At 33.5% G+C, this 24,141-nt stretch overlaps 1 protein-coding gene across 18 annotated transcripts in view; it reads right to left on the bottom strand.

Moving 5' to 3' along the window:
* RALYL (RALY RNA binding protein like) overlaps positions 1-24,141 on the bottom strand; it is an 838,442-nt gene that overhangs the window by 455,157 nt on the left and 359,144 nt on the right. For all 18 annotated transcript variants that reach the window (XM_056824164.1, XM_056824152.1, XM_056824154.1 and 15 more), the window contains one exon: positions 3,958-4,236. In XM_056824164.1, the coding sequence (XP_056680142.1) occupies positions 3,958-4,236 (279 nt within the window). The remainder of the gene's footprint in view (positions 1-3,957; positions 4,237-24,141) is intronic.

Raw genomic sequence — 24,141 nt, 5'->3', positions numbered from 1 at the left:
ATGAGATTCTCCAGTATTTATTTGAGGCTTAAGTATGTTATATATAAGTATATATGCATGTTATATAAATATACATATATATATAATTTATACTTGATTTTTCAAGTATGCTTCATGCATAATATTCTATTAATACAAAAGAGGATTATTGTCTCATAGAAATTCCCTGTTCTTTTTGGACCTTCAGTTGGATATTAGTGGTAAACGCTTAATAGGAACATGAAATTTCTTATTTATTTTCCCTTTTCATATAATTTTCCTTCAATTGACAAGAGGGTATTTACAAGGGGATCATTAAAACTTTATTTGCTTTTATAAATTTAAGGAACATTTTATTTCAACACATGCATGGGAAATATCTCATGAGAGAATTCTTTTCTAAATTAAATGCCATTTATACTCCAGAACAATAAACAAAGTGTGATCCTTTATTCTCTTCCTTTTTTTAGGGCATCATATAATTATAAAGATGGACAGCTGAATGTCATTTTCAAAAACTTGGTTACTTTGGATTATATTAAAAAGTGGTTTTTTTAATAGCAGGAACTTAGACAGTTAATAGCAAGTTATATTTGCTCTTTTTTCTAATAATCAGGTTTATAATTTTTAAAGTGTTTCTTTGTGATGTTCTGAGAATAAATATCTTGATGCTCTCCAAACTTTCTTGTGTACAGCACAGATCTCTTATAAATACATCCCAGCTAATTTTTCCTATTTTCTTTTTAAAATCATTTCAATTTTTTTTTCATGTAGACCATGAAGTGCAAAAGTCAAAATGTGGCAAGGCTAGTGTTATCAAAGGAGAATTTGCAGAGCTTTAAATCTTTTTCCTAGGTTTTTCTTCTTTCTAGTTTTAGCCACAAATGTTATAGGGATTGTTTAACACTATAGGGTTTCTTGCCAAGCTTTCCACAATTTCATTTTCATTCTGCAACTTCACTGTTTCATTAGGCAATATGGTTTGAAATCTTCATCCTTCTCCAAGGATTTTGCAGATGAGTTTTTCTTAGAAACCAACAATGCCTTTGGCTGCCATATCTCTCAAACAGTTATATTCACTATCAAATTTTTTTCCTAATTTCATCCTATCATCATTATCTTTTTCAGTTTTTATAAGAAAATTTCAGAATCAGGTCAGTGATTTAGATGTGTTGTCTATAAAGTAACAATTATTTTTTTAAATATTTGAATGTTATATTTTGTATAGAGAAAACATCTTTGGCATTGACTGACTCAGTTATTGACTTTTTACTTTGTCCTAATTTTATTTATTTTGGAAGGCTTTTAATTAAAGCCCTTTTTTGTAAATCATAAGCAATTCCAAATATACTCTTCTATCTCCCTTCTCAGGCATCTAATTGGCTCATTGGATAGAGTGACAGACCTGGAATCAGGAAGTCTCATCTTTGTGAATTCAAACCTTTCTTCAGATACTTAATAGTTGTGTGACCCTGAGTAAGTCACTTAACCCTTTTTGCCACAGTTCTGTATTTATTAAATGAGCTAAAGAAGGAAATGGCAAGCCATTTCAGTATCTTTGTCAAGAAATCCCCAAATAGAGTGATGAAGAGTTGGACATGACTTAAAAATAACAAAACAACAATTTTTCCTCTCCAATGAGACAACTTTTTTATTTCAAACACATCATTTCACATTCATAGTTCACTCCTCTCTTCTAGAAAAGATGAGAGGCATATTTTCTCATCTGTTCTCCTGGACTAAGATTGATGTAATTTGAATTTAAAGTTTTATATATTGTTCTTTCCCTTTAAAATTTGAAGACATTTTGTATATTTCCCTTCTTTTACATACTTCATTCTCCTTTGCTTTAATCTTTTCCTTTGGGTCTTTTTTTCTTCTTCTTCTTACTACAACCTCCACATATCCTTAAATAATTCATACCTCATGTTACCTTATTTATTTCTAAGCTACCAACCCACATCACCAATTTTATCTTGGACATTTCAAACTAGATATAACTGTCTCAAATGCATATTTAAAGTGGAACTCACTTTTTTCTACCTCGTAATGTATTCTCTAGGAAATTTCATTATTTATGGTAAGGAGCCACCATTTTTCCAGTCTCCCACGTGCCTAACCTTGACATCAATCTCATCTCACAATTCCTCAGTTTTGTTATTGTTGAGTTACTTTGGTTATGTCCAACTCTTTGTGATCCCATTTGAGTTTTCTTGGCAAAGATTTTAGAGTGTTTTGCAATTTCCTTCTCTAGCTTATTTTACAGATGAGGAAACAGAGTCAAAAAGAATTAAATGACTTGCCCAGGGTCACACAGTTAATATGTGTCTAAGGCTGGATTTGACCTTACAAAGATGAGTCTTTCTGATTTCAGGACCAGCAGTCAATCCTCTTCAACTCCAGCTGCCCATTTCTCATTCCACATATCCAGTCAGTTGCCAAACTTTGCCTTTTTTTACTTCCACCACATTTCTAATATCTGATCATTTCTCTCTTCTCACATAACTACAGCATTAGTTCAGGAATACCTTTAGCCTAGACTATCATAATGGAGGTCCGGCCTCAAATCTCTCTCCACTTCAAACTAGTAACCATGTAACTGTCAACATGATTTTTTTAAGGGCAAATCAGACCATGCCACTCTCCCATTTCTAATGGCTCTCTATTATTATTGCCTCTTTGATCAAATATTAATTCTTCTGTTTCACTTTTATAGACCTTTACAATCTGTTCCCAACATATTTTACAGCCTAATTTTAGTTTATTCCCTATCGCCACATTCTGTGAAAGAGCAAAATAGTTATTTTTGCTGTTTCTTGGTTCAGAAACCCATTTTTGAATATATGTGCTTTTACACTAGCCATCTCCCAACTCAAGAAAGGACTCTGTTGTCACTTTTACCTCATATAATTCCTCATTTCCTTCAATACATAGCTCAAGTATTACCTTCTACACAAAGGAATTCCTAATCCACCCACTACTTTCCTTCCCTAAACTACTTCTTATTTAACCACTTTTAATTTTTTTTTCTGCATGTATTCATACAAGTCTGTTATCTCTCCAACAAAATATGAATGCCTTGAGATTAGAGGTTATTTCTTTTTTCCTTTTTTATCTCTCCAGAACCTCATATAGTTTTTGGAACTTTAAAGGTACCTAAGTATGGATTGATTACTTACACTATCATCAATAAGCAAATGAAAAACTATTTATTGATAGCTTATAGTATACAAGGCTGAGGCTATGATAGGCATAGCAGACCAAGTTATATTTCTTGTTTACAGATTTAAATCTTTATGGCAGTCAATCTCAATTAAATGGGAATCAGAATAAATCTTCAATCAACACTCAAATTGATTATTTACTCACATATCCTCCTGTGTGATGCATTATATCCTCGTACTATTGGGAGTAACTAAGTATAAGACCTAGTTTAGGAACATAGGGGGGAATTTAGAAGCTTGTTAGCTAAAGAATGACACAGTGCCTGAAGCCCAGCCAGAGTTCCTTCAAGGATTCTGAGGGCCTTCAGGAAACAGTCAGCTGGCCCTTGACTACTAACAACAAACAACAGAGACTATAAGATACTGTGTCCAAATTATACTCAACAGTACAGAGGAAACAAGATAAGTCAAATAAGCAAGTTATGAGTGCCTAATATTTGCCATAGTAGGAGTTAGTCAAGTATATAATATAAGTAGAAGATTCAGACTTTGTTTCCTAAAAGGAATTTATAACCTGTTCAGAAGAGAAGATTTATGTACATGGTACAATTATTGTAAAATAAGAAAATTATAAAATCAAATACTAAACTATGTGATACAGATGAGATGTGGTAGAGTAGGTCAGAGAAGGAAGAAGAAACCCATGTTATTTATGTATTCTTCAATGGAGGTATAAGATAAATAAACTATTAAAACCCTTTGTCCAAAGAAATTGACACACACACATATATTTAATAATGCAGAGTTAACTTACCAAGTGGTTGACCTGCAATGATCCTGGCATTCTCTCCTGCCACTGCAGCCCTGGCATGTCGTTCACTCATATACTGTACAAAGGCATAACCTTTATGCACCGAGCATCCAACTATTTTTCCATACTTTGCAAAGATGGCTTCTATGTCACCTTTTTTGACGATGGCTGTGTTCAGATTGCCAATGAAAACACGGGAATTGATGGATTTGGGGTCATTCTTATTAGTGACGTTGCTGGTCTGTGTTTTGCCAGTCATGGTTGTCTCACGTTGTTTTAACCCTTCAATAAAGAGCAGAATAAATGATTCATATTGATTACGTGGTATCTTTACCAATTGTTCAAAATTTCAGAAAGGCAGTGTGTTATAGTGGATAGCAAGCTGTTCACATGGCCACAAACAATTCATTTAAAATTCCACCTCTGATACTTATAGAGCTGTGTGATCCCATGCAAATGATCTGAATTCTCAGTGTTTTAAGCACCTAAGATTATTAATTTCAGAGAAGGAACATGCATTGTCAGAAAGAAGATGCTCAGGAAGGATTTCCAAATGCCAATGAAATTATAGATCCAATTCCTATAGTAGAAATCATAGGAATGCATCTTTAAAGATAAATTCAAATCTGTAAATATGATATAATTTCTTTGGTAAACACACAAGAAACATCCTTATTTATATGTATATATATGCGTGTATATATATATATATGTGCTATAGTCCCAAATAACTGTCTAACCATAGGTATATGTATTGCTACCTATACACATATGTCACTAGCTATACCTATAGATCTATATATGTACATTTGTACATGGAGATATATATATATATATAATTTTGTTTATTTATATGTATAGCTAACTACAAATGTAGGTATCTATATGCATTCCTATGTAGCTCTCTATACAGGTGTATCTACATAAATATATGTGGATGTACATAACTTAATTCATTTATATGTGTATCTGAAATTAATAAAGTTATACACAACATGAAAATAAATGTCAACTTTGTTCTGCATAATTACATTTTCAATATTTCTAATTGAATTTTCAGAATTCAAAATAAGATAACTTCAAAGAAACATAGTTTTAGGTTCATATATTTTAAAGCTTTTAAGATTTAATTCATTCAGCACATACAGTCTGAAAAAAAGATTTTCTTCTAAGGATAAAAAAATGGCAACCACAACTAAATTAAAATAAAGACCAGACAATAATAATGACATATGGTTTTATAAGCATCAGTACAAATCACATCATCCATAATGCTAATAATACTCTTTGTCTACAAAGGAGCGATTTTAAGTTACAGTTAATTGCCAATGATTTAAAACTAAACTAAACACAGTCTTTGATATCAAGATACTTGTAGCTTATTTTGAAAATACCAAACATTTTCAAAAAGATCAAATAATATGATTAACTCAATCATAAAGAAAAATACAAATATAAAGCTACTGAATTTTTAACAAAGGATTTTCTTAAAAATATATAGAGCTGCATATATTTATTTGAACAGAATCAATCAAGCATAGACACTTTAAAATGTATCTCTTATTTGATGTCTATTTGCCTATTTCTGAATAGGAATTTGAAAGGCTGAAAAAGCAACAAGGTGGTACAATTAATAGGATATGAATCCTAGCATCAGGATCTTCTTGGTTCATCTTCTTGAATTAAAATTTAGCTTTAGTAGCTCACTACACTGACTAGATGTGTGACCCTAGACAAATTATTTAACCCCATTTGCTTTGATTTCTCATATTTAAGATGAACTACAAAAAGAAATGATAAACCACTTCAATATCGTGGTCAAGATAACCCCAACTGGGGTCATAAATAGTTGAACCCACGACTGAAAGTAAATAAATAACAAAGACAAAGCATATGATTTTTAACTAGTTTATTTACCCATTAAGTAGATAGCTATAAATATTTTTTTTGGATATTTTGATACTTTATGCAAATTATAAACCTTTTGTTCCTAATGTGTAATGATTCTTCATTATTTCTTTCCATAAATCCCCCATATGGGAAGTTCCAATGTTCTGTCCTTTTATTTTTTCAGTATATGAAAGATACCAAAACAACTATTCTTACAAATCTGAACAACAGAAAGACACCACCATACATTAAATTATATGTAACTAAAAATGAGAGAATACTACAATTTTGGAAGCACAAAAATTGCAAGTAATCCAAAAGGCAATCAAAAGTCATATAGTAGATAGAAATAGGTTACAATATTTCATACAGTGACTTTCAGGAAAGCATCAATGCCAAGTAAGGCTGAAAGAGGAAGTGGATTATTCTTATAAGAAGGGGAGACAAGAAATGGAGAACATGGGTACTTCACTAGATTTTCAAGCTATCAAGCGTGTGGTATTGCTTAAATTCATCAGTTAAGTGGATACATTAGTTAATAATATAGTGACTTTACTTTCTTCTCCTACTCATGAATGGGGTTGAGCTACAAAAATATACTTTATAATTTTCTTATATCATTTTCATCATTTGATTTTATTAGGACATGTTAGTCTTTGGTCATCCACCTTCATAATATTTTGACAATATACTCCTACTTACTCTGGTCTAATATTGTTGTTTCCATGTTTCTCTTCCAAGAATAAAAAGAAGTGTTTGCCATTTGACACCATTTTTACTTTTCAAAGTCATGACTTTTGCTCATCAGTTAAATTTTTCTAAAACAGGTAACTTTCAAAGATAGAACTAAAAGAAGAAAGGGTGGATCAGTGCTCTTGGCCAGAAAAATGTAGAAAGATAACAAAGAAGACTCATCTCACTGGAGTATAAGAAGAGAGTGCTCAACAAGCTTCAGTGGAAATCAGACACAACACAGAAAAAGTAGCAGTATGAGAAAAGCAGCTCTGCTCTGTCCAGCCAGAAGAGAGGCCAGCTGTGACCTTGCACAGGTAGCAATGTGAGGGATTCAGCCCAACAAAGTCCAGCCTCAGTGAGATTACACAGAAACCAATTCAAACTTGAAGCTAAACTTAACAGCTACAAACCTCCACACAGCAGGCCAACCAGGCTGCCTCTGCACAGTGCTCAGTCTGAGACTGAGATTGTTGAACCAATTCCAGGCACATTACAAGCACAGAACAGTACTTCCTCCACTACAAGAACAAAACTGAGTTTCAGCTTATAGATAAAACTAAAGGAACAAATAATCACAAAATGAGCAAAAGAGAGAGAAAAAGTCTGATGCTAGAAAAATATTTCAGCAAGAGGTATGATCAAAATATAAGCTCAGAGGACTTCCAGGTAAACATGGTGGCAGTCTAGACATAGGACACTTCCTCTCCTCACCACCTACCGATACTGACTACCTCAAAAAGCCAAAAAAAACTAACAACCCCAAATTCATATGAATGAAGGGACTCTACAGTAGGGCGCAGCACTGAAGGTATGTGTAATTTGGGCATTTCCACATCAGAAGGGAGTGAAAAAGCTTCCACCAAAACACGAGCTAATCCACTCTCCCCCACCCCACCTACAGAGCCGGAGTCAGAGCCAGCAGACACTAGAATCAGTGAGTGAGTGAGGGGCACCTCTGGAGCGAGTGAGGGGCACCTCTGGGTCCTTAATAGCTGACTGAGACCACTGAGGACCTCTCCCTGAGATCAGCTAGACCTGAGGCCCCAGCAGTCTGAGGAGTGTAGACTGTAAGTGCTGTTGGGAGATAACACAGAGAGGGAACAGCAAACAGCGGAAGCTTCAGAGACTCCAGAGCTGGCCTTAGTCAAAATCCTTGCTCCTTAGCTTCATAATGGCAAACAGTACCCAGGAACAACAACTTCCCAACACCAAGAAAAACAAGAAGGGGTTGACCCTGGATAATTTTTGTGGAGGAAAAACCCAGGCTACAGAGGAAATAGAAGAAGAAATACAAATAAATGCACCAAAACCTTCCCAAAAAGTGGAAATTGCCCATAAGCCCTTGAAGAATTTAAATTGGAGCTTATCAAAAAGATACAAGTCTTCTGGCAAGAAAAGTGAGAAATAGTTCAAAAAGAAAATAACAGTTTAAAGGACAAGAACTCCCAATTGGAGAAACAGCTGGAAGCCATGAAAAGCATGATAGAAGAAATAGAAAAGGAAAACCAGTCCTTAAAGTCCAGAATTAGGCAATTGGAAGCCAATGATCTTGCAAAACAGCAAGAATTAATAAAGCAAAGTCAAAAGACTGACAAAATAGAAGAAAACATAAAATATCTCACTGAAAAGATGATAGATCAGGAAAACAGAGCACAAAGAGATAATTTGAGAATCATTGGTCTACCTGAAAACCCAGAAATAAACAGAAATCTTGACATCATACTTGCTGGGAGCCATCAGACCATGATGCCTTGACAGAGTTTCACGTGGTAGCTGAGGAGAACACAGAGTGGTCCTTGGCGAGATGTGATTGCCCACTCTCTCCCCTTTACGTGACCTCTTTCATCAATTCCCCTTACCTATAAATTGACATGATTATTATTCCCCCAGTCTCAAAAGAAAGAATGCAAGAGCAAAATACCTGTACCCTAATCCCCCAAAACATCACCAAAAGATCAGACCCTTAAAAGTAATCCCCAAAAGACTATCATGGGTTAACTTTTATTTAGGTACATAATTCCCACTAAAACTGCAGCCACAGGCCAAGCCCAAAACTTTCTCATGAAGACAGCACACAAATCAAACATAGAGGCTCATACAATAACTACAGGTACATCAAGCTTCAGTATGCCTCAGTGACTTAATTACACAAATCAGTAACTTAGAAACTCCCTAGAAGCCACCAATCTAAATTTGAATTATGTTCCCAGTATTCCTCAACCTCAATGATATGATTGTTGAATTGTCTTCTAAGAACTGCTGATTAATTATTCCATTTTATTAAAAGCAATAAGCAATTTTCCTTGATTGTTTGTAAGCTTAAAACTTCTCACAGGGTAATGAGAAAATTAAGCCACCTGTGATGAAACCATTTATCTTGTGTGCAACCTTTATTCTGTCTTTAATCACAATACAAAAATATAGAATGTTAATCAAGTGATTCATTAAAAGTTAATGTATCACTTTTCCAATTATCTCTCTTTGAACAAGTGTGTTAGGTAATATAATCTGCATGCCAAGAAAATCGGTATAAAAATAAAAACTAAGCCTGGGAATGGCAGAGCAGCTCTCAGATGCAAAGCAACCCCATGGCTGTTATGATTAAGCTGTCTTCCTTTTGTTATTTATTTTGACTGATTGTTCGCCACCAGTCGGGAAACCCTGGAGTCACGAGCGAGGCTGGTCCCTGTCTGTGGCGCATGCTACAAGAAATTATCCAAGAAAACTGCCCTAATGTTCTGGAACAAGGGGGCAAAATAGACATTGAAATAGTTCATAGAACACCCTCTACACTAAATCCTCAAAAGACAACTTCCAGGAATATAATTGCCAAATTCAAGAGCTTCCAAGCTAAGGAGAAAATTTTATAAGAAGCCAAAATTAGATAATTGAGATATCAAGGAGCATCAATCAATATCACACAAGATCTGACAACTTCCACGTTAAAGGACTGCAAGGCTTGCAATATGATATTCAGAAAGGCAAGAGAATTGGGTCTTCAAATAAGGATCACCTATCCATCAAAACTGACTATATACTTCCAGGGGAAAGTATGGGCATTCAACAAAATAGAAGATTTCCAAGTATTTGAAAAGAAAAGACCAGAACTAAGTGGAAAGTTTGATATCCAAACACAAAGCTCAAGAGAAACATGAAAAGGTAAATAAGAGAGAGAAAAAGGAAAATGTTTTTTTTTTATTCAAACATTCTTCTTTAAGGGCTTCAATAAGATCAAATTATTTATTTTAGTATATGGGGAAATATTATTTGTAACTAGCAAAAATTTTGTTCACTATTATAGTAATTAGAGGAATCATTCACAGGAAGAGATTGGGGTAATAAGTGCTATAAGATAAGAAAAAAAGAAAAAGGGAGGGGGGGGATGGAAGATGACCCTAAGAGATACTTGAAAAAATAAAATAAATAGAATAATCTCTATCACACAAAGATACACATGGGAAGGGGAGAGGAAGAATAATCATATAAGAAGGAGAGGAAGAGAGTACTAATAGATAATACCTAAACCATACTCTCAGTGAAATCAATTCTGAGAGGGAAGAGCATCTAGATCCACTGGGGTATTGAATTCTATCTTACCCTAGAAAGTAAGAAGGGAAAACTAAGGGGATTGGGGGACAGGGAGTACAAAAAGAAAGGAAAAGAGAGGGGGGAGGGAACTTAACAGACCCTGAAAAAATAAGAAGGGAACAAAAAGGGAGGGGGCAGAAAGGGAAGCTTATTAAGGGCTGGGATTAAGGGGACTGATTAAAAGCAAACCACTGGTTTAAAAGGATATAGCAAAAGAAGAAAGTACAGAACTAGGAGAGGATATCAAAATGCTGGGGAATATACAACTGGCAATCATAACTTTGAACAAGAATGGGATGAACTCATCCATAAAACGAAACCAAATAGGAGAGTGGATTAGAAATCAAAATCCTACCATATGTTGTCTGTAAGAAACACAGTTGAGGCGAGTAGACACTCACAAGGTTAGAATTAAAGGTTGGAGCAAAACTTCTTGGGCCTCAACTGATAGAAAAAAAGGCAGGAGTTGCAATCATGATATCTGATAAAGCCAAAGTAAAAATGGATCTGATTAAAAGGGATAGGGAAGTTAACTACATCCAGATAAATGGCAGTATAGACAATGAGGAAATATGAGTAATCAACATATATGGACCCAATGGTATAGCATACAAATTTCTAAATGAGAAACTAGTGGAATTGAAGGAGGAAACAGATAGTAAAACTAACTAGTGAGAGACCTGAACTTACCACTATCAAATTTCGATAAATCAAATAAAAAATAAATAAGATAGAGGTAGGAGATGTGAATGAAATCTTAGAAAAAATAGAGTTAATAGGTATATGGAGAAAAATAAATAGGGGCAAAAAGGAATACACCTTTTTTTTTTAGCAGCACATGGTACATTCACGAAGATTGACCATGAACTAGGGCATAAAACCATGGCAAACAAATGCAGAGAAGCAGAAATAATAAATGCAACCTTTTCAGATCATAATGTAAAAAAATAATAGTAAGGGTACATGGAGAGGCAAATCAAAAATTAATTGGAAATTAAATAATATAATTCTCAAAAATAGGTTAGAGAACAAATCATTGAAATAATTAATAATTTCATTTAAGAAAATGACAATGATGAGACATCCTTTCAAAATCTATGGGATGCAGCCAAAGAAGTACTCAAGGGGAAAATATAAGTCCTTGAGTTTATATATTAACAAATTAGGGTGGGCAGAGGTCAATGAATTGGACATGGAAATCAAAAAACTTGAAAGTGTACAAATCAAAAATTCTGAGATGAAAACTAAATTAGAGATCCTAAAAATTAAGGAAGAAATTAATAAAATAAAAAGTGAGAGAACTATTGAACTAATAAATAAGATTAGAAGCTGGTATTTTGAAAAAACAAACAAAGTAGACAAAGTATTGGACAATCTAATAAAAAAAGGAAAGAAGAAAACCAAATTAACAGTATCATAGATAAAAAGGGAAACCTCATCTCCAATGAAGAGGAAATTAAGACAATTTTAAAAAACTATTTTGCCCAATTATATGGCAATAAATATGCCAATCTAGGTGATATGGATGAATATTACAAAATTATAAATTGCCTAGATTAACAGAAGAAATAGAATACTTAAACAATACCATATCAGAAAAAGAAATTGAACAAGCCATCAAAGAACTTCATAAGAAAACTTCCCCAGGGCCTGATGGATTCACAAGTGAATTCTATCAAACATTCAAAGAACAACTAATCCCAATATTATGAAAGCTATTTGATATAATAAGCAAAGAGGGAATGCTACCACATTCTTTTTATGACACAAATATGGTACTGATTCCAAAAACCAGGCAAGTCATCATGAGGGTTATTCATTATGATAAGGTAGAGTTTATACCAGGAATGCAATGATGTTTCAATATTAGGAAAACCATTCACATAATTGACCATATCCACAAGCAAACCAATAAAAATCACATGATTATGTCAATAGATGCAGAAAAAGCCTTTGACAAAATACAACACTCATTCCTATTGAAAAAACTAGAAAGTATAGGAATAGGAGGTCCTTTCTTAAAAAATAATAAACATTATTTATCTAAAACCATCAGCAAACATCCTCTGCAATGGGCATAACCTAGAAGCCTTCCCAAAAAGATCAGGAGTGAAACAAGGATGCCCATTATCACCTCTATTATTTAACATTGTACTAGAAACACTAGCAGTAGCAATTAGAGAAGAAAATGAAATCGAAGGTATTAAAATTCGCAATGAGGAGACCAAGCTATCACTTTGTGGATGATATGATGGTCTACTTAAAGAATCCTAGAGAATCAACTAAAAAGCTAATGGAAATAATCAACCACTTTAGCAAAGTTGCAGGATACAAAATAAACCCACACAAGATATCAGCATTTCTATATATCTCCAACATATCTCAGAAGCAAGAATTAGAAAGAGAAATTCCTTTTAAAATCACCCTAGACAATACAAGATACTTGGGAATCTATCTGCTGAGACAAACTCAGGAACTATATGAATACAACTACAAAACACTTTCCACACAATTAAAATTATACCTAAACAATTGGAAAAACATTAACTGCTCATGGGTAGGACAAGCTAACATTATAAAAATGACCATCCTATCCAAACTTATGTACTTATTCAGTGCCATAACCATAGAAACACCAAAAAACTTTTTCATTGAATTAGAAAAAAATACAACAAAGAACATTTGGAAGAACAAAAGATCAAGAATATCCAGGGAAATAATGAAAAAAATGTGAAGGAAGGTGGCCTAGCAGTACCAGATCTTAAACTATACTGTAACACAGTGGTCTTCAAAAAATATGGTACTGGCTAAGAGGCAGGAAGGAGTATCAGTGGAATACACTTGGGACAGTCTATGATAAGCCCAACAATCCCAGCTTTTGGGACCAAAATCCACTATTTGATAAAAACTGCTGGGAAAATTGGAAGACAGAATGGGAGAGATTAGGTACAGAACAATATCTCACACCCTACACCAAGATAAACTCAGAATGGGTAAATAACTTGAACATAAAGAAGGAAACTATAAGTAAATTGGGCAAACACAGAATAGTATACATGTCAGATCTTTGGGAAAGGAAAAATTTTAAAACCAAGAAAGAATTAGAAAAAAAAATCACAAAATTTAAAATAAATAATTTTGTTTACATTAAATTAAAAAGTTTTCTACAAACAAAACCAATGCAACCAAAATTAGAAGGGAAGTAACAAATTGGGAAACAATCTTCATAACAAAAACTTCTGACAAAGGTCTAATTACTCAAATTTATAAAGAGATAAACCAATTGTACAAAAAAATCAAGCCATTCTCCAATTGATAAATGAGTAAGGGACATGAATAAGCAATTTTCAGTCAAAGAAATCAAAACTATTAATAAGCACATGAAAAAGTGTTCTAAATCTCTTATAATCAGAGAGATGCAAATCAAAGGAACTCTGAGGTATCACCTCACACCTAGCAGATTGGCTAACATGACAGCAATGGAAAGTTATGAATACTGGAGGGGATGTGGCAAAGTTGGAACATCAATACATTGATGGTGGAGTTTTGAATTGATCCAACCATTCTGGAGGACAATTTGGAACTACGCTCAAAGGGTACTAAATGACTGTCTGCCCTTTGACCCAGCCATAGCACTGCTGGGTTTGTATCCCAAAGAGATAATAAGGAAAAAGATATGTACAAGAATATTCATAGTTGCACTCTTTGTGGTGGCAAAAAAAAATTGGAAAATGAGGGAATGCCTTTCAATTGGGGAATGGCTGAACAAATTGTGGTATATGGTGGTGACGGAATACTATTGTGCTCAAAGGAATAATAAACTGCTTGACTACATGGACTGATGGGGATATGAGTGGGGATGTAGACTCTAAATGAACATCCTAGTACAAACATCAACACCATGGAAATAGTTCTGATCAAGGACACATGTAATTCCCAGTGGAATTGTGTATGGGCTACAGAAAGGGTGGAAGTAGGAGAGGGAGGGATAGAATATGACTCTTGTAACCAAGGAATAATCTTCTAAATTGACTAAATAAAAAATATAGGTATAACAAATATAAGATCAGAAAAGGATTTCAATTCAAAAATGAAAATGTATAATGCCTCAAAGGAAAATGTGAAAGATGTCAAGTCCAAAATGAATGCTTAGAAGAGCACCAAAAAGACAAAAGAAAAAATATGAAGAAAACAGGAAGAAAAATTAGATAAAGAAAATAGTATAAAAATCAATAGCTTAAAACAAAAAACTTACTGAAGAAAACATTTCCTAAAAAAAGGAAATATAATATCTAAAATAGGAAAAAAATTCCCATAGAAAGGCAATACAAAGCCACAAAGAAGAAAATGGCTCCTTAAAATTCGTGATTAGACAAATGAAAGCTACTGACTTTATGAGACCGAAGGGAAAAAGAAAATAAATTTTAAAAAAGATAAAAACATAGAAGAAAATTTGCAAACTCTTACTAGATAAGTAACTGAGTTGGAAATAAGATCCAGGAGATATAATTTAATAATCACTGGACTGCCTGAAAGTCATGAGCAAAAACGAACTGGCCTTAATAGAATAAGAAATTATCAGAGAAAACTGGCCTGATGTGCTATAATAAGAGGAGAAAATGAAATTGAAAGATTCCGTGGACCACCTCCTCAAAAAAAATTTGAAATTTAAAAATCCCAGGAAAATATAGCCAAATTCCAGAGCTCCCAAGCCAAAGAGAAAATATTACTAAGAACAGTCAGAAAAAACCCTAACAACCATAAAATTGGACATTTTCAAGTCTTTAAGAATGTGTTTAAAGAATATGAGTTAAACTTCTGAAATTGCATTTTTCACATCTTTTTCCTTTCTCTTCTTTATATTATTTTTAGCTTTGCTTTTGCCAGTTAATTATATGACAATAAAAAGAGCTAACTCTGAAAATACTACTTTGGGTACATTTACAAGAATATTGAACTTGTAGAAATGGGTACCTAAGTTCAAATGCAAAATCTGCTGCTTTATTATTAGTGTGACCTATGGCAAATAATAACCAATTGGGAGCCAGTTTCCTTAGATATAAATTTATATTACTGGAAAAGAAGACATTTAAATCTATATAATCCCCAAACCAGCAACTTTCTCTCTCTTAAAATATGTGCTTGTGTGTCTTTATTTATGCATGATATTTCTTGATTGTCAAACTCCTTATAATACACTTCTTTTTTTTAAACATTTAAAAAAAATTTTTTAAAAACATTTACATTCTTTAGAGTCTACACTAAATATTAACTCCAAGGTAGAAGAGTGGTAAGGGCTAGACGATTGGGGTTAAATTATTTGCCCAAGGTCACAAAGCTAGGAAGCATCTTAGGCCATATTTGAACACAAGTCCTCCAGACTTCTATCCATTACCTACCTAGATGCTACCTAAATGTCCCATTTCTTTAGAAAGCAACTATGAATTAGGAAGATGAGGCTTTAATATATTCTACAGACTTTTGTCCTTTTTAATTTCTTCATAACTGAATCATGTTTTCTAAAATAGTTTTCAATTTCCTTTTCTGTGCCCATTGTTGTATCTAAATCATCAAATATCAAGAGACAAGTTAATTTATTTTGGAGGAACTTTTCATTTCCTTCATAGAATTTCTCCACTTTTTTCTATTATAATGAATTTTGACATATGAGTCACAATTATCTTCTAGGTGGTCTATTACCTCACTATATGAGTATTGCTAAAGTAAGATATTACAGCATCCCTTAGAATGATGATTCATGTTTCCTTATGAGACAATGACACCAATTGTCTTAACTCCTTTGCAGACTTCTTGTAGAAGAATCTGGCAACCATATTTACATTTAGCTACTGTGTGTGCGTGCGTGTATGTGTGTGTGTGTGTGTGTGTGTGTGTGTTTCTTCAAGTTAGAATTATAGAGAGAAACTCAGCAGGGATTTGCTTCAATTCCTTTGCTATTTTTGAAAGTCTTTGATAATTGAACAAATACTTCACAGTGGGTATCAACAGTTAAATTAATGTTTGCAGATATTCAAGGAACTGTGTTATTCACAGCATTGTTTTCCTCCTATTAGTCACTTTATGTTCATCTCTACCCCTAAGTATAAGATGGCTAACTAACATGGTCATTTTAAATATTTTGTTTAACTTATTAATTGCCAAAGCCTAAAAATTTTTTTAAAAAAAGAAATTGTGTTTTTGATACTACTTTAAACAAATTATTTTGCATTCGTAAATTTTTGTTTTTAGGTTACTAATTACTTATATAAATACATATAGACATTTAAAATAATGTTCTAATGCAGTAAGTCCTTAAAAATCAAAAGCTAATTGACTAAAATGTTGGATTATTAACATAAGTATCAATAAGGACACAATTGATTAACTGTTGATTTTCAACAAACATCAAATAAGTGATAGGCTACCAGTTACATATTCTCTGTTTGAAAAAAAAGTTGTGATCTGAAATATTTTATTTCAAAGTATATTTAATGAGTACAACACATTTTTACTATGGGACATTAGCAAATTACTTTTAGCTCTGTAAATTGAATAAAGATATGCCTGAAGCTTCACTTCCTGGGCATTTAGAACAGTTGCCACTTAAGCAAAGATCAATTGGGCCACATCAAAATATTTTAAACTAAGTGCCTCTAATGACTACTAGGATTATTCCAGCTTTACTAATAATGAAGCATAGATATAACAAATATTTCCTACTACTTAAGATTAATTACATAAGCTTAAGTAACAATCAGAAACATAATAGCTTAATAAGCAAGAATTATGCTGATTCTATTTTTTTAATGGTTAGTTACATATAAGATGCTGTCAGGATAAAAAATCAAGGAGGGTTTTGAAAGAGACAGACCGGCTTTTTAAAAGAAAAAAAGTTTATATTTAAAGCCAGGTTCATTTCACAAGATGAAAATGAATAATGACCTCAAATGAACCAAGCACCAGACATGCTGAAATTTCAAAGTTCTAAATCAAACTTCTGCTACTGTATATAAATCTAGCATCTCTTCCTTAAATATAAAAAGGGGAAAAGGTCACTGTTTTTGGTCTATACATATGTCTACTTCACAAGAATTACTGTTATAACTAGAAATGATTCCTTTGTCACTAGACGAGGCAAATATTACTAATGGTTACTATAAAATTCATAGCCATATGTTGCCTAGAGACATGACCCTCTCCCATGCCCATTGTGTAAATACTTCAAAGGATAATGTAATGTCACTTCCAAGACGTATAAACACTCTATTAAGGAGCAGAATTGCCAGGGAAACATTAAATTTCTCAGAATATAAAAACAATGAACTTGTTATACTAGGTCGAATCCAGTCAACATAGCCAAATAACCTATCTTTGATACTGTCACTAAGTGAAATAACCCAAGAGGTAAGGATATTCTAATCCATATCTTTTGTTGAGTTTATATACACTGGGTATAAATTATTGCCTCTCTATCTATGAGTCATAACCCCCTGATCTTGTTCCTAGATTGTCAAGTTTTGCCTTTATCTAATGGGTATAGCATTGTCACCTCAATTGCAATATGTCTACGATCAAATTCACCCACTTTTCCATAAAGACAACTACTCCTTCTGACATCCCTATTTTTGTCAAATGATTGTGGTCTCTCTATACAAAAATTCAGAAAATTTTCTTGATTAATCCTTCTAAATGTCTAACTTTTTTATTTTATAAAAAAACTCCCCTTTTTACTACTGTGAATTTGACAATTATCCACAAAACATGAATTCTGTGCAAAAAACAGGAAAAAAGTAAATCTACAAAACTACAGATCTTCATAATGTGCAATTTACTTTCTTTAATTCCACTCTGGTCTAGGCATTATGAAGTTCAGTCTGAGTTGCTATTATGGGTTTCTAATTAATTACTATCTTCCCCAGACCATCAATTCAATCTATCCACTAACCCCAAATTAATCTTTACAAAACACTAATTTTCTCATTTAATTTTTCTACTTAAAAACCTTCCATTTCAAATCTGATTAAGTCCAAATGCTAGTTTGGTATATATCTTTGTGCAGTGTAGGTTAACTTTTTTTCCAAATTTCTTGCCCATCACTTGTTTACTAAATAAATTCTTTGATCCATTCACTGCCTCTGATTTTGCCATGCACTTCTCTTTGTTCATGGCATTACTCCTACATAGGACCCTTTGGCTTCCTCTTCTCAACTAAATCCTATATATTCTTCAAAGATCTGATCGTATCTGCCTCTTTTGATAAATCTCATCCTAAAACTTAATTTACAACTTATTTGGTACGTATTTTACTTCAATACTCTTAATGGATCTTTATTCTCATAGATATGACCTCTTCTTTCCACAATACAGATCAAAATAAAGCTACCCCTTGCCCATAGTGGGACTCTTATCAGTGACTTACCATATCTTTGCCTAAAAAAGTTCAATCATCATGCTGAAGGCCTTTCTTATCTTCAATGTGACAGTATTAAAAAAAATCAGTGGAGCACATGTGTAGTCCCCCCACTCCCTTTATCCTCCACTACCTCAGCTATCTCCTTTTTTGAGAGATTATAACCACTGTTTCAATCAAATAAAAAAGGAAATTCTATAGAACCTACCAGATACTTCAAAACTTCAGTGAATGAAACTGTGTTTTGAGACAGAAAAGTTTTATTCTAACTCTACTATAACATGCAAACATCTACAGACCTTCCACAAAGTTTTCATGTATAATAGTGTGTTGTATAATTAATATTATTTTGTATTTAATATTTATAAAACTCAAAGTTCTTGTACAAGCATGGGGGAAATTAATAATTTAAGTGATTTTTAATTTTTTATACATGCCATTCTTCTATAAATCAAACCATATTGCAGTGTCTAATTTCTATATCTGAATCAGTAATCCTGTGTTCAAGATACACATAATAATTTTCTTCAGTTTTTTAAAAATTCAAACTACATAAATGCAAGCAAGTGATACTGTAGAAGATTGAGCCTGGCTAATATTTCTGATTCAATTATTCTAAAATCATCTTTCGGGAGAGTCTACATAAGGTAGTGCTGACCTAGCTGAGTAGCTAGGAAGTTAAGAATTGAAGCCTTTTTTTTTTTTACAAATATGAATGATGTGATATTTGGGCAGGTCACTTAACCTATCTGTGCTATTTAGACAATTCTCTACGACTTTAAATGGTAAAGAAGGAGCCCTATGTGTCAGGCATTGTACTAGGGAATAAAAACAATGAAACAATCTCTGCTCTTAGGGAACATAATTTTTCTCAGAAGAAATCAGATGGATGAAATAGGTAATGAGCAAATAGTATGTAAATAATTCCTTTTTTTCAAGGCTCAGTTCTTTCTTCAGTCAGGAAAGTTTCCTTGACCTCCCGAGTAAGTAGATATCTCTTCATACTCAAATGTCTCATGGCATGTGATTTGTCATTTATTTATACTAACTGACAGCTTTAACTGGAGATTTTTGGGTTTGGGATAAGCAATTTGAAAAACACCTTCATTTCATTTGGGTTGAGGAAACACAATGGTTGAAGAAACTAGACCATGTGAGTCCACTTCTGGGGAGAATAAAGGAGTGGAAAGGGTGAGGGGAAAGATAGTTTCTGGGAAAGGTTTGGCTGGTATATAGTCACAGTAGTAAAAAAAGATTCAGTTGGCTAACTTTCCATTTTACTAGTCTTATTAACTAGAATTAGGTAATGATACATTTAAGGTTAAACAGTCTGAGATATGTACAACAGATGTATTTTGTCCAGAAATTATGTCAGCCTCCAAGATCACTGATCATTTTTTGTGAAGGCTTGGGTCCATATCTTGACTGAGACACTTTCTAGCGTGTGACTGAACAAATTATTTTTCTTCTTTGGAACAAAATTTCCTCATGTGTAAAGTGCAGTGGTTGGACTGAATTAGCTCTACCGTCCTTTCAAGCTCAAAAATTACCATTGTAGGAATTAGAGGACCTGAGAATGTTTTCTTAGCCAAAGATCCTCAGGATCTAAATTATTTGAGAGACATCTCAATAATTGCAGTGCTTGAATAATCCCTATTTAAATCCACACCTGGGCCATGGCATTATGACTGAGAAGTCCTTTTACCACTCCAACTCTTCATATCATGTTTTGGGTACTCATAACTGCACTGTCTGCAAAAATTACTCTGGGATTCATGCCAAGAGGAAAAGTGACAGGTTACATGGTACTCTAGGGAATGACTACTGGTTGGTCCAGCAACTTTTCCAGAGGAAATATGTATTTTTCATATGAAAGAAAAATGAGCATTCCGCATGCATACGGCAAATGGAGGTTTTCTGAAGTATCAGAGGCAAACGTGACTTTTTTCTGAGCAACATTTTGAGCCATATTTCATTTGGAATGACAAGATAGAGTTATCAATTCTAAATAATCCAAGTTACTCACAATGGCAACTTACAGACTGAGAATCATCATTGTTATTTCCTTTAAATTTATATATGATTAAATGCCAGAAATGCAGATACTCTGCATGGACAACTTTGGGGTTTTCTCTGGAGTAAACAGCTGGGGTATTCCATATGTTTCACTGGTGTGAAAAATACACTTTAAATCCCTTTCAAACAAGTATTTCATCGAGAGGAAAATTTCAATAGATAAAAATATTTATCCCTATAGGAGAAATTCACTCCTTCCTACTTACCAGGCTCATTCCGTCCTTGGCTCCTTTGTTAAAGCTGTCATTTACAACTATTCCCTTAGGAGCTAAACTCATACACCTAACTGATTTTATACTGGCTACTGACCTGCTTGCAGAGATGAACAACTTCTGATCATTGTTGATGTGGCTCTGGAATAAAGACCTAGGAATACAAGGTCTTAAATCCAAGCCCAATCCTTTTAGAAATCTTGTACTACCTTAAAATAAAGTAAAACTCAACTAGTACAGCTACTATGATGAAGTGCTTTCAATAAATTGGAAAGTTATGAGGACAAATGTAGCTTCAATGATAATGGGAAATAAATAAATGTACACAGAAATAGATTTCTGGACTTTGGGGGGCATTTTGTGTTATTTGTCAACTGGCTGCTTTGGGACTTTCTTTTTTTTTCTTTCCTTTTTAAAATTATTTTCCAAGATTACATGATTTTTGTTAGGGACATCCCCTCTTCTCTCCCTTCTCCTGGCATTTACAAGCAATTTCACTGGATTATACATATATTATCACTCAAAACCTATTTTCATATTGTTCATTTTTGTAAGAATGTAACCTTTTAAAACCAAAACCTTTGGTTATTTCTTGAAGACATTCTGTAGTATGTATAAAGTAATGCCAATGGCTTCCAGGGTTTTACTTGCAATCAGATAACTGATTATGAACATTAAGGAATAATAACTGAATGATTAAAAGTATGTAAGGCTATAAAACAAAAGATATAGACACATTTTAAATTACATAAGGCTGAAAAATTAATTCCTTAAGGCAGAGCAGTGGAGTGAAATAAAAAGAGTTTTGGATTTTGAGTTAGGGGACTTGAAATCAAAACTTACAAGCTGGGCAATTTAAATGAAACCTCAATGTGCCTCAGTTTTCCCTTCTGTTAAATGAGGGTGCTAAACTAGATGGGTTTAACTCTCTATTTTCTGCCCCACATCCCTAACAGCTTCCCACCTTTTGTTATTCTGAGAATATCAATCAAATTAATACTACCATTGTTTCAGTGAAAGGATGGCAAATGACTGCCCTGTGGCTCCACTATCTATCTCTGCTACTTTCCAAACCAAAACACACATGCTTGGCTATCATCCACCATATGTGTTTTCTCAGCCATATGAGCGTAAACACCTCGAGGGTTGAGATTTTCACTTTTTAAAAAAATTCATATCCCCATTGCTTATATTGGTACTTAACATATAATAAGTATATGAAAATTGATACTAATTCATTCATTTCTTTACAGCCTTAAAGTTATGATCCTCATGCAATCAGTACTACGGACTCATTATTTTAGAATCAGACCAGCTAAATTCTCTCCTACTACTGTAGAATGGGGTGTCTAATGTCAATGGCACCAGCTCCCTTTTTATTCATTCCCCTCCAACCCCTACCTTACTGTGAGCCACTAGAAAGTGCTGTCAAGGTTAATTTAACCAACTAATGTTACTTAAGTTTTTAATTAAGTTATATGAAGAACAGAAACACAAACCTTTCCCTTAATATTTAGGAGAACATTCTCTCCTGTATCATTTCTGCATCTGGAAAGAAAGGATTCAAATTTAGAGTTTCAACATAGCCTTAGCCTCAGCAATTTCGATTCCAAAATCAGACTTATTGCTGGATAAATCATTGTCTCAGCAGCCACTGTGTTGGGCTAGATCTTGAAGGTCTTTCCTCATTGTGCTCCTAAGTGCTAAATGAAGGAAAATGAGCACAGGTACTCAGGTACAGGTACATATACTCAGAGAAAGAGAAACTTTATATTAGTTAGTGCTCAACCTTTGTAGATGCTGAACACTTCAAAAATTCCTCAGTCAATGCAAAATAGGATTATTTTAATTTCTGTTTTAAGAGATATCTAATAGATATTTATTTAAGAGATATGAGATATTTTATAGATATAGATTAATAGATATTTAATACATATTTAATAGATATTGTTTATTAGATATCAATAAATATTTTAATATATATTTAATATATAAATAGATATTTATTTAATAGATATATGTAGTGGCCAGAAAACGGTTGGTGTAGAAAACAGAGGATGACCTGGATACAAGAGGAGCTTCTGACATGTACTAGCTATATAACTCTGGATGAGTTATTGAACCTGTTAGTAATGTAGGAAAATAAAACTCTAAGTTTCAGAGACTGTGCTAAACTACATGACAAGTGAGATTCTCCTCACTCAAAAGTTCCCTAAACCAATTAAATCATATGCCTAGTCACTATCTCATATGCCCCACTATGTTCTCATCACTTTGATGAAAAAGAAAGGGGCAGAAGAGCATCACCAAATTAATGAATCCTAGAAGACAGTTATTATTATTATCATCATAAAAACCTAGGAGGGAGGTGGGATTATTATGTCCATTTTGTAAATGAGGAAATTGAGGATGACAGAAATGAAATGATTTGACCAAAATCACATTGCTAATTTCTGAGGAAGAATTTGAACTCAAGTCTATCCAACTCCAGGCTTAGTGATCTATTCAATGGGCCATGCAGCTTCATCAAGGAAAGAGCATAAAAACAACAGAGAGGTCATGAAGGATAAAGCCATGAGAATGGTCTTCAGGTTCTTCCAAAAGAACATGGGTGACTTCAGAAAAAGTAGTTGTGATGGAGTGATGAGTTCAGGTGACAGATTGCAAAGGATTCAGATGAGAACGAGAGTCCCCAGTGGTGCCTCACTTATAGTGAGTGCTAAATATATGCTTGTGAACCCAATGACTTTTTGAAGAGTTTGGATGGGATCAAATATAGGATATTTGCCCTGGTGTTCAGCAGTCTTTCTAGCTTGCTTCTGAGTTTTAAAGGTGTAGGCAGCTCTCAGAATTAGATGGTGATTACAACTGAGGGCTCATCCCTCTAGAGAGCCCTTACCATTCTAACAGATGGTTTCACTAAAATGGGTATTAGATTAAAATGCATTGTTTTATGAAACCTTAGAGGTGTCACATACTACCACAAATAGTGCTTGTTGAATTTACAGGAGGTAAGAGGCTCTCATGATTCTCTTAAGACTATTTTGAATTCTAAGCTTCACTAAGCCTTCGAAAATGGTAGCTAGAGCAATTTTTTTTATTTGTAAATCTTTCCAAAGCAGAGTCAGTACTCTTTCTTTCTGCATTCCTAACCAAACAATGTTTGCCAGTCTAAGAGTCACTTCCAACTATGTTGTTTATATCTTGTATATTTCTAGTTATTTGCATGTTACCCCTATTAGAATGTAAGTTTCTGGAAGGGAGATTTTTTTCTAT

The sequence above is a fragment of the Monodelphis domestica genome, chromosome 3 (assembly GCF_027887165.1).
Source record: "Monodelphis domestica isolate mMonDom1 chromosome 3, mMonDom1.pri, whole genome shotgun sequence".
In the NCBI taxonomy this organism is placed as follows: Eukaryota; Metazoa; Chordata; class Mammalia; order Didelphimorphia; family Didelphidae; genus Monodelphis; species Monodelphis domestica.
This window is presented reverse-complemented; position numbering and strand designations above follow the sequence as displayed.